At 40.0% G+C, this 16,872-nt stretch overlaps 1 protein-coding gene across 3 annotated transcripts in view; it reads right to left on the bottom strand.

Annotated features, from left to right (window-relative positions):
• Window positions 1-2,263: 2,263 nt before the first annotated feature.
• The window catches only part of LOC145998776 (rho GTPase-activating protein 12-like), a 249,920-nt gene continuing 235,311 nt past the window's right edge, over window positions 2,264-16,872 (bottom strand). For all 3 annotated transcript variants that reach the window (XM_083135359.1, XM_083135360.1, XM_083135361.1), the window contains 4 exons: window positions 15,100-15,275; window positions 12,379-12,517; window positions 7,739-7,844; window positions 2,264-2,570 (listed from right to left, as the gene is read on the bottom strand). In XM_083135359.1, the coding sequence (XP_082991485.1) occupies window positions 2,399-2,570; window positions 7,739-7,844; window positions 12,379-12,517; window positions 15,100-15,275 (593 nt within the window). In that variant the 3' untranslated portion in view covers window positions 2,264-2,398. The remainder of the gene's footprint in view (window positions 2,571-7,738; window positions 7,845-12,378; window positions 12,518-15,099; window positions 15,276-16,872) is intronic.

Below are 16,872 nucleotides of genomic sequence, written 5' to 3'. Positions count from 1 at the left end.
TTACAGTCTCCTTGCATGATATGCCCCAGGGTCAATCATGCTTAGGGAGTATTTTATAGTACTAACGATAGGTTGATTTATAGTGTACCAGGATTGTAGAAATAAAGAAGTAACCTTTTGTGAACAGATTTTTAATTTTCATTTAATATGCTGAAGATAATACACACTTCTCAATACATATCTGTACATCTATACATTATTCTATGACTAGCCCTTTATTTTGCATATATGAATCTCTTCAGTAACCTCTGAAATAACATTTTCTGTTCCAACTAACATTCAGCAGAATATCTGCTTCATAATTTCAATGCAATGCATGGACATTGCTCTTATTGTCTTCTGGTATCCTACACATACACACAAACATACATGCATGCATGCACACACATATTCTCCTGCTCTTGGAGTGTGGTAATAGTCTGAAATATCTTCAACTGGAGCAAGATTGAAGTAATTCAATGGGATTAGGGTAGCCACAGGTTATAAATTATGATTTTAATTAAGGGTTGAGCTGATATCGGTAATGGAAAGTATATGTTGATACGTTGTTCAAATCCGGGAACTTTTCTAACGTTGGAAGTGGCCCCGGTGCCCACCCATCGTCGAATAACATGGGAACCTGGGGGAAACCCTGGGGGGTAAAGGTGGTCAGGGGCATGATGCTGATCACATCACCCCCACCCGGATCAAGAAAATGTGGGGCGTTACCCCACACCCCCTATACACCTTCATGGCATGGTGCTAAGCACAGGGGAGCACTTTACTTTTATGTTGATACTTTTCTGGATTGTTCACGGGCTCCGCAAATATGCCACGTTGACACTTTTACTAGCCTAATTATCGTAGAAGTTATGCAAAATTTGAAGTTTCCGTTGATTTTGTACTAATGTCATGTGAAAAACTGTATTTGTGACTACATAACATATATTCTGATGTAAATGGATGCTTACAATTGGAGTGGAATACTTACACAATAATATTAAACAGTATTTTGGACAACTTTTAATTGTTACAATTTTCAAGCATTGGTATCGGTGGTAATTGCTAAGAGTATCAGTATCGGATCAACTCTAATTTTAATATGTATTATTTTTGTCAGAATTTAATTAAACCCTGTTGTGCAGGTAGTCTAAAGCAAGCATTTATATTTCAGAAAGCTGGAACTAAGGAATTCATCCAAAAATTATGCATTATAGACAGAGGGAAGAAATTAGTTTGTCATTAGAACAGTCCTTGGTCTTTGGGTTCTCTTCCAAGATGGGAATACCTTATTTGCAGAAGTGTGGTATAAAAGTGCCATACAAACTAGGTAAGAGCTTATTTCAGATTAGCATATTTCCCAGGATCTGTAGCAAATATGTATTCCAAACATTTGTTAGGTGTAGAAATTTTAACTGTAAATGCAGGCTCGACCAGGACTTGAACCTGAGTCGTTGGCATAGCATGCCATTCGTCTACCAACCCAGCTCTGATTTCGCATTATTATTATTATTATTATTTTTTTACACTTGCTGTTTTATTTGTTGCTTTTGAAATATTAATGATGTTGACAGTGCCTAGTTTCTCCCAGTGTAGTTTTAAATTACCTTATGATCTGGCATCGTTCCAAATTGCATGGACTTAGGTGGTTCTTTTACAATCATTCATGCATTTCAAAACCGTTGCAGAGACTAATTATTCCACATTTACTTTTACTCAAGATCAAGAGTTTGACAAAATTGTGTAACATTATCTAATTTGTATGCTGTTTAATCATTATACTGCAAAATTCTAGATTTTGAAAAAGAAAAGAAGAAGAAGAAGAAAGCCTGTTAAAAAGTTTAACTTACAAAGTAAGAATTTAGCCACTGCAGGAAACAGTGGCATGCGTAGAATTTTCTTTTTTGGAGGGGTGTGTGTACTTTTTTAGTAGTAGTTTCTCATTTTGTCATCTTTTTCTGCTTTCAATGTTCTTTGTTTTAGAAACATTGAGCAAAGGAGGGCACTCCGTTAGGCACGTCACTGGCAGAAAAAAATGTTTACTCAGCTTCTGTGGCCACCCTACTTACATGAAAACAAGAGCATGCAAAAGGAAGGATTTATTTATATGGACGGGAAAAAATGGGGAAAGGGTATTGCACACTGAATGCCACTGCAAACCACTTCGGTTCCTGTGTCAAGTCACTTCTATTCAACACACCTTATCTGCACTATTTACACATAAAATTGGGATCTGTATTATGTAATCACACAGAAAAAGGGAAATGTACAAATGATCCCATACTTGTATAACTTCTTATGTTTTACTATTGCAAATGTTACATGAACTTGGGAATTTTTCCTCTTTACTTTCCATCAAATTAGAGTGGTTAAATATCACAGATTGTTTGTTAAATGTAACAAGTGCACATAATTCTTATCACCTAAATATCGTATTAAACTCTTGAAGGAAACATTCTATAACTAAATTCTGTTGCATTAAATCTAAAGCCATATTGAGACTCTCGTGTTCCGGCCACATCAGTGTGGGACCAAATACAATGGCCAAGTTAGGAATGTGCATTCTGTTGTGATCTTGGTACTCGGTGACTCTGCAAAGAAGAATATTCAGTGCTTTAGAGCAAGTTTGGTGCATAAAAACTGCTATAGAATAAAATTAATAGAACTGTTATATAACACATTTTGTATGTAAAATTAATGTTCAAAATGAACCCATGCCACAATTAAATATACTAAATGCTACATACACTATTCTCTCTTTCCTTCTCTATCTTTTTCTGCACCCTTCTAACTCACATATTGTATGTGTGTGTGTGTGTATAAACAAGTAAAAGAGGAAACGCAGGAAGAAAATTCAAATACTCGCTGCCGGGAGCCACATCTTCAAGTGTAGAAACAAGGTGTGTCAACGGAGCAATAGCGTGGCCTATGGTTTTTCAGGTCCAGAAAGAAGTTGAAGAGAGTGGCAAAGAAAAAAATATGGTTCTTTCGCCAGACTTATTGAAAGCTGTAGGTGGTGAGGATGGGGGACATTACTGGGTGATCTTGTTTAGGCTAGGGGATGTGGTTACACTCATGGCTGATATGTAGGCCCTCTCCCATCTTTTAGGTACTGAGGTGCGTTGGTGGATTAAGGCAAGGAGTGGATGACTGCTACCCTGAAGCAGTCGATATTATGGTGGGTGGTATGCACTGCAACAGTGAAGTCACGGTTTCGGGTGGATGGGCGGTGGATGTTTCCCCCAGATAGAGCCACCACAGATGTTGCATGAAAAGATGTAGATTAGGTTTGAGGTGTGGCAGTGTGGATTTGGAGGGTGCGAGAAGTGACAAAAAAATGCAAAAAATTGAGCATTTGCAATTGTGGGTGCAGGGGAAGGGTATGGTGGACCAGGATGTTTTAGGGGTTGGGGAGCATTTGAAAACAACTTTGGGCTTGTCGGGGAAGATATTTCTGGTGTCGGGTTCACTGTGGGGATAGGAAGGACGAGCATAGAGTGTGAGATTTTGGTGTAGGTGTATGAAGCAACTGGGGATTTTTGTTTGGTGATCAGGGTGGAAGGATATCTGTGGTTGACCAAGGCTTGGTGTAGGCAGAGGTGTGTGAGGTGTTGATCCATGAAGGCCAGGGAGAATGGCATGGCTTTCTTGGTGTGGAATGGATGGGAGCTGCAGAAGTGTAAGTATGATGTGGATAGAAGTTTCCAAATGACCTGCCTTCATGTGCACATCCGCATCCAGGAAGGTGATATGGTTGGTGGAGTGAGTCCAGGTGAACTTGATGGAGCAGAAGTGGTTAAGTTGGTCTAGGAAGGTGGACAGGGATGGTTCTCCATGTGTCCAGAGCATCGATGAAACTGAGCCAGAGGAAAGGTTTTAGGGGTTTGGTCTACAGGAACTCTTGTTCAACGTTGCCCATGAAAAGATTGCCATTGGATGGGACCATTCTCGTACTCATGTCTGTGCCACATATTTGAAGGTAGTGCTGTCCTCAAAGGTAAAGTTGTTGTGGGTCAGGAAATTAGTGCTGGGGTTGTGGGATTTTGGTCTGTTGTTGACTATGGAGTGGAGGAAGTTTCGTCAATGGTGGGAGGATGTTGGTTTTCTGAAGAACGTGGTTGGTATCTCAGAAGGCAAGAGGGCAGAACTTTTACAAGAGACTGGAAGTGGAAGTCGACAAACGCTGAAAAATTATTTTGGTGGGTGAGTTGTAGCTGGACACAATGGTTCTGCCAGGTTTGTGGATTTTGGGGCAGTAGGTAAAAAGTAGGGTTGTCTGGGATGAGGATGGCTATGGTGGAGGCTGTCAGGCCCTCAGGGAGCTTCTGGTGTGGATGAAGTATTGGATTTTGTCGAGGGGTGTGTTTGATAGGTCAACCATGGTGCTTTTGTAGGTGTAGTCGGCCAGCTGTCGAGTGGCTTCCACCAGGTAAACTTCACAGTTCAAGAACATCGTGGTGGAACCCTTGTCTCTGCCATAACCATCACATCAAAATCCTCCCAGCACACAAGCACCATGGTTGACCTATCAACCACACCCCTGACATGGGCCAACAGCTCGAGGTCAATCAAATGCACCTCGTGGGTAATGGCAGCTTGCAACTCCTGTAATGTATGGGGTGTGTGACAATAAACACGTTCTTTCAAGTATGGAAAATGGAATTGAAATGGCAGCGGAAGTTCTGCTGTGTTGTAATGACTGACTCCCCATTTCGAACAAATGTTTCGTACGTGAACATGCGGTGCTCTATCATCCACTGCTCCATTGTAACTGAAAGGGTAGGCTGCCCCGAAGCGAATGGCCCCTCCCCGAGCTCCCTCCCACCACTACCAGCTGTATACTAGCCACTCGCAAAATGTCCGTTTCCTACAAGTCACCCTTTATTTATGTAAACACATGAGGTGGAGGCACAAGTGGTTCGGATCCCACTTTAAACTGTAGGTCCAGTCCCGATTAGCCTTACTGTGCATAAAGTGGACTTAAAAACAACAATTCAAATGTAAACACATGAATAGATACGGAATGAAAATAAATGAAGTAGGAGACAGTCGACACTAACCAAACATAAATGATTAACATTGATATTTCACAGCTTTACTGGATGTTCACCGTAGAGAACAGTACAGTGTAGCCAGACAGAAGTGATAGATCAAAGGTGTTGACGAGAAGGTACTTTTACCAGTGTTTACTGCATGGTTGGTGTACATGGGTGAAGTTTGGGAAGGAAGAGAGAAACAATTAGTGGGTGGCTAGGTTGAGTCCAGGAGGTAATAAGTGAATTATAGTTGTTAAAGGTGATGTGAGTGAGGACAGTGAGGTCAGAGTTTTGGGTTGAGGATCAGTGGTTATTGATTCTGAGGTTCAGGAGGGGTATAGGGTTCTCCAAGGTAGAGTTACCACAGATAAGGGTGTACATGAGGTTGGAGGAATGGCAGATGGCCTTTCGGTGAACTCGGAAGCAGCAGTGTTGGGAGGTGATGAATATGGGGCAGGTCTTGCACCTGTGGGATGACGGGGGGTTGGTGTGTTATGGACGAAGATATTCTTGAGGTTGGCAGGACCCTGGGTTTGTCTCGAAAGATATCTCTAGCATTAGGATCAATAAGGTGTGAATGGAGGGTGTGTTTTGTTTTCATGAGATGAAGGTGGTATTGAGTGATCAATGCAGAGGGATTAATTTTGGATTGTTTGGTGCAGGTGTGTGTGATTTGTTGATGAGGATGAATGGGTAGCTATGGTTGATTAGGGCTTGGTGCAGGTTGGGGGGGGGGGGACGAGGTGTTGGCGTGTGAGGGCTAGGGAGAATGGAATGGCTTTTTTGGTGTGGTAGTGGAGACATTAGAGTTGGTTGGTTTGATATGTATGGATGTTTCCACGTGGTCTCCCATGATGTGGACATCCACATCGAGGAAAGTCACTTGGTTTTTGGAGTGCAACCAGGTGAATTTGAAAGTGCGGATGTCATTCAGTTGGTTTAGGAAGGTTGAAGGCAAGGTTCTCTCTCCATCTGTCCAGAAGAGGAAGATGTCATCTATGAATCTCAGCCAGAGAAATGGTTTTAGTGATTGGGTGTCTAGGAACTCTTGTTCCAGCCTCCCTATGAACAGGTTGGCATAGGAGAGTGCCATTTTGTTGGCCATGGCTGTCCCACGTATTTGTAAAAAGCACTGGTCTCCAAAGTGGAAGTAGTTACAGGTGAGTACAAGATTGGGTAGTTTAGTTAGGAAGTGGGTGCTGGGACTGTGTGGTCTGCATTGGCTGTTGGCTAGGGAAAACAGGGGAGGGGAGAAAAAGGGGTATATAGTAACGTGTGCAATAAGGAATATATCGGACAAATGGTTAGAAGTATGGATATTAGATGGGGTGATCATGAAAAAGATATTAGGGAGGGAGTTCCTAGAACAAGGCTGTCGGAACATATTATTGATGAGGGGCATAATATTAAGAAAAGGGAGGTTGTTCGGAATGAAAACAAACAAATTAGCAGGAATGTTTACAAGGCTGCATATATCTGCAAAGATAGGACCAATAAATTAAATAGGGACGATGGAAATGTTGATGTGATTTGGATTAGGATGTTCAAAAGATGGGAAAAGCACGAGTATAAAAAAAATAGGTTTTCATGTCACCCCGGACGTAATTCGTGAGGCTCGGGAAACCCGTGACTTTGAGTACGAAGTGACGTAAGCAGGAAGGTGGAGGGAAGGTGAAATTTGAGGGCGGGGAATGGAATCGGACAACTTCCTGCATTCTGCGAGAAGGCAATCCGGAACCCTCACGGGCGAAAGTGTATTGGCGTGCGTTTTTTACTTTTTCAAGTCGTAATGTTCTTTTAAGAATGTCTTTTTAACTTTCGTGGTTTTACCTAGGTATGGTAGTGGGTATGGAAGTTTTAACAGGATTGGACAAGCTTTTAGGATTCCTTTTGTACCATGGTTATTCCTATATCCTTTATCCTTGTTTTCAATTCAATTTGACGTGGCCTTGATGCGAACCTGATGAAGGGAACAGTTGATTCCTGAAACGTTTGGAAATTTTACATACTCACTAATCGTAAGTAAAATAAGTTTAGTATTTTTTAAATATTTTCTTTTTAAATATTTTTTTGGAATACTTACTATTCATTTCAACAATCCTTAGTTGCCAACCCCTGGGGTCCCGGGTTCAAATCCCTGATTGGTAATTTTTGTGAGAGTCCCTTTATCAATATCATCTTCACAATTAGCCAAAAATGACAGGAAAGCAAGGTAAAATAAACTAAATCAATCAATCAATAAGTCTTGATCAAGTGTGACCATCTACTCAAGTCAACAAACAAGTAACCAGCACTGCTTCCTGTAACCCTACTGGAAAGAAATAAGGTCTCTGTTTCTCATCCCTATCTTACAAAAATCAAATGGATCCTACATTCTCAACAGTGAGCCAGAAACCTATGTCTTTATCATTAAATCCAGAGTAATGCCCACTCCCCCACTTTCTTTTTTTGAGAAGGTTCTTTCGCCACCAAACCTTAGAAATGACTTTTAAAGAGGCGAAACATCAACTCAGTGTCAATAAACATTGCACCTGAAGCCATAACTGATATTTCAAATATGTCATTGCCAAACATGTCACAATGTCCACTGGTAGCTTCCAGGCAGCAGTCAACCATCCTTCAATCATACTGGCTCTTTCAAATTTTCAATCTATTTTGCCCAACCTTGTATATAAATACAGACATACACAAAAAACATTATTGAAATATCTCTGTGAACATACCTTAACAAATGCTGGAGTAGGAACTTAAGTGTGTCATGGTTTGCAGTAGGAAGAGCTTTCACTATTTCTCTGAACTGATGAACCTTCTCCTTTTTGTTCATATTTGCTGCAAGAGTAGAGAACATATCTTGTTACTATCTACACTTCACGCGTATTATTTTCAATGTCTTAGCAATGCTACAAAATCAGTTATTTCAACTTGCAAAATGGATGACCTAAGTTAAAGTTTCCCAAGGAAAAAACATGTTGAAAATTATTAAGAATGATAAAGTACAGATAGGTTTAAAAATACATACATAGAAGCTACAATACTCACCAGTGACTTAAAAAACAGCATGTTATTCATGTAAAATGGTAATTACTTGGAGGAGGAATCTTTCTTTCATGTAAGGTGTCAAGGATCAAATGGAAGTCAACAGACTACTAACAAATGTTAGTCTTACACTGGCCCACATATCTCCAAAATTTCACATTACTTTCAATAATTTTTACATAGCCATACACTACAAATCATGGACTGGATCACACTAAAATACACAGTATGTTCCATAATTTTCCATACTAGGATGAGAAAACAGGAACCACACATGCAATGACACTCTTGGATGTATATTATTCAAAATACATTCCTTGTGTTTCATTACACTGAATGCAACGTTCATACAGCTTTTTGAAACACTTTTGGAAGTGTTCGGTCGAAGCTCTTCAAATGTTTGCAAATGCATTGAACTGGGTCCCTTTCAGGTGCAGTTTCGGGAGGATGATCAAGCAGAAAATCCCTTTGGAGGCCAAAAACTGATGGACAACCACAGATCGGTGACTTGGTGCACTATCAATCAAAAGGGACCATGTGCCCTGTTGTCGGTATTGTGTGTTTTCCCGTCGAATTCGTGCCCACAGATGCTTCAAAACCTCAAGGTAGAACTCCCCTGTAACCATCTGCCCTTTGGGAACAAATTCTCTATGTATGATATCCATGGAGTCTAAGAACATTATGACGAGCATCATCTTAACACCTACGGGACTTCTGCAGGTAAACTTCCTTGGGTTGAGTTTTGGGGACCCTTTGCTCTTCCACACAGAAGTCTGGCACTTTGTTAATGGCTCATATTGGAAACACCACGTTTAGTCACAGGCGATGATAGTTTTCAGGAAATTGGAAACCCTGTGCACATCCCTATTCAGGTCTTTGCAATGTTGAACCCTTTATTTTTTCTGGTCATTTCCAGGGAGGAGCAAGCAAGCTATTTTTTTTCCAGGGGTGGGCAAAGGAGGCATATTTTTTCCCATAATTGTGATTTCCCCTCAAAAAAATACTGCTTTAGTCTGAAATTATTATGTTCCTTCAACACCCTTATAATAATTAACATAAATTACCTAGTCATATCATAAATTCTGTTACAAAGTTTAGACAGGGATGGTAACACTGGTTGGCAAGGTAGCCCCGCAATGTTGGATCAGACAACAACCAGTATCATTGTGTATTTGGCTGTGGTAGCGGAAAGGTGAATTTCACTGCGAGTCAAATGGAGTGGGATGAATACGAGAACTGTGTGGCAGTAATATCAGCAGGATGTTCGTGCGTCGGACCATCAACAGATACTGTGACACAGGGACAATTGAGGACCGCACCAGGAAAGGTAGACCTCGCAGCGTGAGGAGCCACAAGCTCGTGAAAGCAGTGGAGGCACGGATTTGACGAAATCCTGTCAGGAAACAAGCAGTGCTGGCTCGAGAGCTGAACATTTAAAAAATGTCATGTTGCGTGTGCTCCGAAGTGACCTAGAACTCCGCGCTTATTGGTGAAGTACTGGTCACTTCCTCACCCCACAGCTTAAGGTCCAAAGGGAGCAGAAAACAAAAAGACTCCTTCAGCGTTTGCGCAAATGGTGGCCACAGGAGGATTCTTTTCACGGACCAAAAAATCTTAAAGATTGAAGTGCCTTACAATCATCAAAACGACCGTGTTTATGCCTCGACATCCCAGGAAGCTCGTGAAAACGTGCCATGGATCCTCAGAGGCCATCATCCTGCCTCAGTGATGGTTTGGTGGGGGTGGGGGGGGATGTTTCATACAATGGCACAACTGACCTCCACTTCTGTGAACATGGTGTGAAAACATCTGCAAAAGTGTACCAAGCAACAGTGTTGGAGCCACTTGCGAAATTGTTGACCCGCACCATGTTCAACAATGAGCCGTGTAGCTTCCACCAGGACTCAGCACCGGCCCGCAAGGCAAAGACCACATAGGAGTGGCTTCAGAGGAATGTGCCTGATTTCATTGCTCCGACTGATTGGCCCTCCAGCAACCCCGACCTCAGCCCATTGGACTACAGGTTGTGGTACGTTTTGGAGGGCATGGTCTGCAGGAAGAGGCATCCGAACCTTGTGTGTCTCAAGCATTCTCTTGTGAAGGCAGTGGCGGACTTTCCCCTAGAGATCGTGCATGCTGCGATCGATGACTGGCCTCAGAGACTTCGGGCCTGTGTGAAGACCAGAGGTGGCCATTTAGAACAGTGATGTTCTCTATGTTGGCAAGACCTGTACCTTTGTAACATCCAAATATTAATATGAGGGGGTACCCAAAAAAAAACAGAAATAGTGAGGAGCTTTCATAGTATGAATTTTTCCCACTAGGCAAGTGTCGAGCAACTCGTTGTGAGTTCAGTGCACCCGGTGGCTTTGCCCGGGAAGGTTGTCTCTGGTCATGGTGATTTTTTTCGTAAAAGCAGTTTCGCTCGCACCTCGTTTTTTGTGATGGCCGATGTAAGAGAACAGCGTGCGGCTGTGAAATTTTGTTTCCTGCTCGGAAAAATGCCGCAGAAACTGTTGTGATGTTGAACACAGCTTACAAGGACAGCGCTATTGTTTCCTCCTGCCCTTATTTTATTATTTTATTACCGGGATGTAAGTAAGAAAAGGTACTAGCGAGAGGTTTTGTAACAAGGCTCAGACCATTCTATGTTCCGGAGTGATGCCTCCGTCCTCCAGGTACATACCTGCGCTGTCTTCCTCGATGTTCACACACCAAAACCAAATCCAATACTGATCCCGAAATCCCTTTCCGATCTTCTCAGATCGGTTCGGTAGCTTCGCTATACAAATTCCAATACCTGTCGATTCATATCCGTCTGTCAGGCTGGTACCTTTCCATGGACGAGGCAAGTAATGGAATTTGTAAGGTCTGCATTCCAAACATCCTGTCTCTGTAATGTTTCGTTTCAAGTACACCTTCTAATTTTTACCTACAAGTCAACACTATGGGGAAAACTCAAGTGTACGAGTGGTTTTCTCGCTTCAAAAAAGGTGACATGTCGATTGGTGACCTCGTTCTGGACGTTCGTCAACTTCCAGAATGGACGAAAATGTTGACAAAATTCATGAACTTGTGCTCGAAGACTGACGACGGATCATTGAAGAGCTGGGGACATTATCTGGACTATTTTGGAGCTTGGTTCAGCGAATTTTAATGGAAGATTTGGGAATGAGAAGGGTCGCTGCGAAATTTGTGCCTCGGAATCTGAGTGACCAGCACAAAGAGCCATCTCAGTGCGCAAGTTTTTGGCAAAAAAACAGCATGACTCTCTTTCCCCATGCCCCTTACTCACCTGACCTTGCTCTGTGCGATTTTTTTTTGTTTCCCCGAATGAAGAGGGACATGAAGGGACAGTGATTTGATGACATAGAAGAGGTGAAGAAAAAAACGAGGAAGGAGCTGTCAGCCATCACAACAGATGAGTTTAAAAAATGTTTCCAAGAATGGAATCACAGGTTGGACAAATGTATTAAGTGTCATGGAGAGTACTTTGAAGGTGATAAGGTTGTTTTGTCAAAAAAAAAAAAAAAAAAAAAAAATACATGGCTTTTAAAACAAAAATCAGTTTTTTTTGGGGGGTACACCCTCATACATTAGCTTGCTCACTGTGCCTGTAGTTCATTATTAACTTTGTAACAGAATTTATGATATGACTAGGTACTGTGACTGAAATGAAATTATGTGTTAAGTATATACTTTTTAGGTGGACATTCATTTTACAGGCAAGGCATGCCCCCACCCCCCACCCCTTCCGGACATCCATGGTAATTTCCGATTGGTGAACTAAGATGGTGTCGCTTGTGTTACAGTAACTTTTAAGAGGATCCTTCCCCAACGTTCAAATTTACCAGCAAGAGAGAGAAAACAGGGTAATTGGAGAAGGAGTGTTTTTCCAAATCATCCAATATGTAAATGCACTACGGCATCAGTCCGGGAATTATGGGACACCCTGTGTATACGGCAATATTAGCATTGTATCTCAGGTAAAACACAGTGTGAAATATTCCTGTTAGCCACTGTAAGTAGATCAACCTGAAAAATACTAACTATATCTGCATATTTTGCACCACTGAAACTTTATAGATGCTATTATTTGCTTTAACTTCATTATGCAAGGAATACAACGTAATTTGAGAAAGAAATTATTTTTGAAAATTGTAAACTGCAGTAAATGTCCGAGAATCAAGAGTAACACTAAGAATTCAGGAAGTTTTGTTACAGATATGAGCACTTAGAGGATGGTATATAGATTGGCATTCTTGACATAATCTCTGAGAAAAACCAAACAACACGAAACCTAAGAAGTGTCTAGTTTGAGACTTACTACTTGCTCTGAGAGCTTTGTCAAACAGCTCATAGGGTATAAGGGGCTCCTTGAGTTCACGGAAGAACATTTTTAAAGCTCCAGTTAATACATGAATGTCTTCCTCCTGTTCCATGATAGAAAGATTGTTTTGGTCCACCTGGAAACAACAACAATGCAGTCAAACAATGAGCGAAACTAAAATATAGATATTTAATAGCTATGACATTATTAGCTACCCAATTTGTAAAAACTGGTTTTAAGCTTCTAATTAAGTCTAATGGAAATAATAAGGAATGTCCTTGCATTATGATGATTTTTATTTAAAAAATCATTTTTGATGATTTTTTGATTTAGTTCTTTTCTTAATTAAAAAAACACATTTGAAATTGTTTGTATGGTTTTTGACACCATACATATAGATACATGTTTATTATAGAAAGGCTTTTTTCTGGTAAACGGCTCTGTAAAATATTTGAATAGTTTCATAAAGCAAATAAAAAAATATATGTAAATATACATTTTTCTGTTTCTGATACTGTATATATGAACCTACTATGGAAATGTTTGTTGGGTGTGTGAATGAAACCATAATAATTACAGTAAATTTTATTCCAGTGGAAATAAAACCTTCTGGATGTACTACGTACTTTATTTTTTATAGTCTCTGTAGCTGAATTTTGGTGATTCTTTTAATGATAGTTTGCAAAATATCAGCTGCCATGTTTATTTACATTTTCATGATAATAACTAATTATGGTTTAACATGATTAGTATTTTGTATATTATTCTGCACAAAATGTTTGTTATTTTTGCCTATAAACATAATTTTAAATCAAAAGAAATTGAAGTGTGTTTATAGTAAACATATTACATTTCCTTTCGTATGAGCTTCACCCCATCTGTAAATATATTTTGTTTCCTTTCTTAGAGCCTAATATACACCATTAGATGATTACAAGATTAATGTACTTTCACCAAAAGTGATTCTGATATTTACAAAATCCTTATGCATATTATTCTATAAATTATTTATTTAAAGTGATTTAAATCAGTGATTTTTATAATCCACTTTCATTATGAGAATATTATCCATATTCAATTATAATTCATTTCAGTTATTATGTCTATGACCAGTTGCCATTGGTCAAATTTTGAAGGAAGTCAATATCTACTGTGTAATGCTCTAGTACGAGGGTCACTATTTATATTTTGAGCCTTGGCAACACTGATTGAAGTTAGGTGCGATTTGACGTTTGCACGGAATCGTCTGGCATTATTGACCATAACGTACTTCAAATGTTTTGTCAATAGCTTCATTTGTGTTGTTTATGTTGCCTTGGAGATTGCGCGACAACAATAAAATGGAATTAACTCGTGAACATTTTCGTGCGATGATTTTTTACGATTTTCGATGTGGATTATCAAGACAAGAGTGCATCGATCAACTTACTTCCACATTTGGCGATGAAGCCCCATCCTTTGCCACTGTGAAACGCTGGTATAATGAATTTAATCATGGCCGCCATTCGCTCACCGACGAGATTCGCGAAGGTCGTCCAAAATCAGTTGTTGTTCAAGAAAACATTGATGCTATGCAAAACCTAATACTGCAAGATCGTCATGTGACATACTGTGAGATTGAGGCAACCATAGGCATTAGTTCCACCAGCATATATAAAATATTACATGATCATTTAGCTGTGAGACAGGTATGTTCTCGTTGGATCACACACAATTTGACAAAAACTCAAAAAGACGCTCGCGTCAATTGGTGCAAACAAATGCTCAATAAATACAATCCTGGTGCTTCAAAAGACGTATATAAGATTGTAATAGGTGACGAATCATGGATATATGCATATGAGACGGAACGTAAACAGCAGTCGACTGTATGGGTGTTTCAAGATGAACCCAATCCAACAAAAGTTGTTCGCGCTCGAAGCACATCGAAACAAATGGTCGCCTGCTGTTTTTTCGGGAAAACTGGTCATGTGGCAACTGTGCCTTTAGAGGAACGTAGAACGGTCAACTCTGAATGGTACACAACAATTTGTTTGCCAGAGGTCTTCGGTCAAATACGGAAAACAAACAAACGCCGTCGGATCATTCTTCATCAAGACAATGCCAGCCGTCACACATCTCGTCTAACAACCGACTTTATGAACAGTCAAAAAATCGAATTGATGGGTCATCCACCATACAGTCCTGATTTGGCACCCAATGACTTCTTCTTGTTCCCGAATGTCAAGAATAAATTGCGTGGACAACGATTTTCGTCGGCGGAAGATGCCGTTGATGCGTTCAAAAACCATATTATGGAGGTGTCTCAAAAAGATTGGAAAAACTGCTTTGACAAATGGTTCGAACGAATGCAAAAGTGTATTGACCATAAAGGAGAATACTTCGAAAAACAATAAAGCAGTTTTCAATGCCAAATTCCTGTTTTTTCATTGTTAGGCTCAAAATATAATAGTGACCCTCGTACATGCACAAAGCAACACCCATGCCTAGTTAGAACCTGTAATCTGTGGTGACAAGATCATGAGTCAACCAATCAACATACTCTGCCTCCAAGACAGCCAAGTTGTTGACTTAAAACCTACAGATTTTTACTCTCTGGTGTCTTATGTAGATATCACAAAATGTAAAAAAATAGATACTTCTAATTCAACTGTAAATATACAGGAACTCCAGATTTTTTTTAAACCTATGATGCAGTTTTTTCTAAGAATGACTTACTTGTAGACGAATTTTTTGAACTTGGGAAAGATTTCCAGAAGCTCTGTAGAGTCCATCAGTCTTCATGTTCTCTTCCTTCATCTCGATAATTTCAATACATTTCTGAACGAAGAGAGGAACTTTGGGATGTTCTCCTGCACAAATTTGGTCCAAATAGCAGCCAAACACAGGTTCATCTGAAGAAGATAATGTAAGATGTATTTAACATATAATGATGTATCACAGAATGGGGACACACCTCCAAACTAGAAGATTATCTTCCATTCTAGTTGAAAGTAGGAAACATACGGTCCTAATATTTTTGACAGTAGACTGTCTCGTATTACTCAGTCATTCCCAACATTGAGATTATCCAACTCTTTTGATCAGAACCTGCCACTTCTTTTCATTAACTTCCAAATTGTCCTCAATTTTGAGGGAATTTACAATGAGGATTGAACCACAAAAACTGCCATCTGGATATGTGGGAATCTTGAAATAACATAAGGTCTGCACAAATGAAACTGTTGATCATGCAGCATGTTAGCGACTTTCTATTGGTTTGTTTGAGTTTGTTTTTAGTTCAGCTTTATGCACAGAAAGCTAATCGGGACTTGATCTGCAGTTTAAAGTGGGATCCGAACCACTATGTGCCTCAAACCTGGAACCAATTGAGACTTTATACTGGTATTTTATTAGAAAAGTTGGAAGCTCTCTTCTGGGTATTGTACAGACATGGACACTTCTGGGTTGTAACCCCAATGAAAGTTAACGGGTGTAACGACCCAGAAGTGTACAGGACTGTATTACGCCATGAAGGCACATAACAGGTGTGGAGGAACTGCTCCACATGTTCTCAAGCTTGACCAGAGAGAGGTGATTGGTTCAGCATCATGCTTGGTTTGAGAAATTGAGAAATTTGAATTTAAAATTTTGGGTGCGTCAGCACTTATGCTATTTTGCACCCTTCACATTATACGGGGGACAGCCCCTTATCATTACAAATAACAACTCTAATGTTGCATAACTAAACATCTTAAAATCTTCTGACTTCTGTTAAAAGCTGAGGCTGTAAACGGGCACTCAGCATACACAAGGACAAAAAACAGGACAACACACAAAATTATACTGGCCATAGTGCCAGTCGCCAGAGCCTCATTAGTCTTCAGTCCAGAGTGTACTACATGGAAGTGAGGTTGACTTTTGGGGGCCTACGTGGAAGGTACCCCTTACACCCCCATGTTTGGTTTGCTTTTAGATTCTACATAATCTGTAATGAAAGGATAATAATACACATGAACTGAATCTCAGTCTCCCATATCACCCATACACCTATCAACTGAACAGATGTAGTTCCTGATATTTTATTAGTACAGAATATATTGACAAATCAGGAGATATTCATGCAGTTTTGATTACCATGGTTGAGAGGATATGTACTTATTCGAAGAACATTCTTACCTTCAGTGAATTATGAAATACACCTTGCTTTTATTATTCATAAACTGTTGTGAACACACCCTGAATTTTCATTTGATGAAGCAAAGCATAGTTATGAACTGGCAATATCCTAACTAGACTACACAAAACCTGTGAGTGGTGGTATGGTGAACCCAAAGCATTCTGGAGCACCCTAATACTTCTTGGTGACTTGTTGTTCCTTACTTAGTGAAATGCATTATACATCTGGCAGGAAAGTTGCATATGTGTATGGTTGTGAACTGACAAGATGGAAATAAAAATTAATTTGCTTAAAATTTGAAAGGAAGAAGAAGAAGAAGAAAAACTCCGGAG

The sequence above is a fragment of the Lepisma saccharinum genome, chromosome 14 (assembly GCF_977018435.1).
Source record: "Lepisma saccharinum chromosome 14, izLepSacc3.1, whole genome shotgun sequence".
NCBI lineage: Eukaryota > Metazoa > Arthropoda > Insecta > Zygentoma > Lepismatidae > Lepisma > Lepisma saccharinum.
This window is presented reverse-complemented; position numbering and strand designations above follow the sequence as displayed.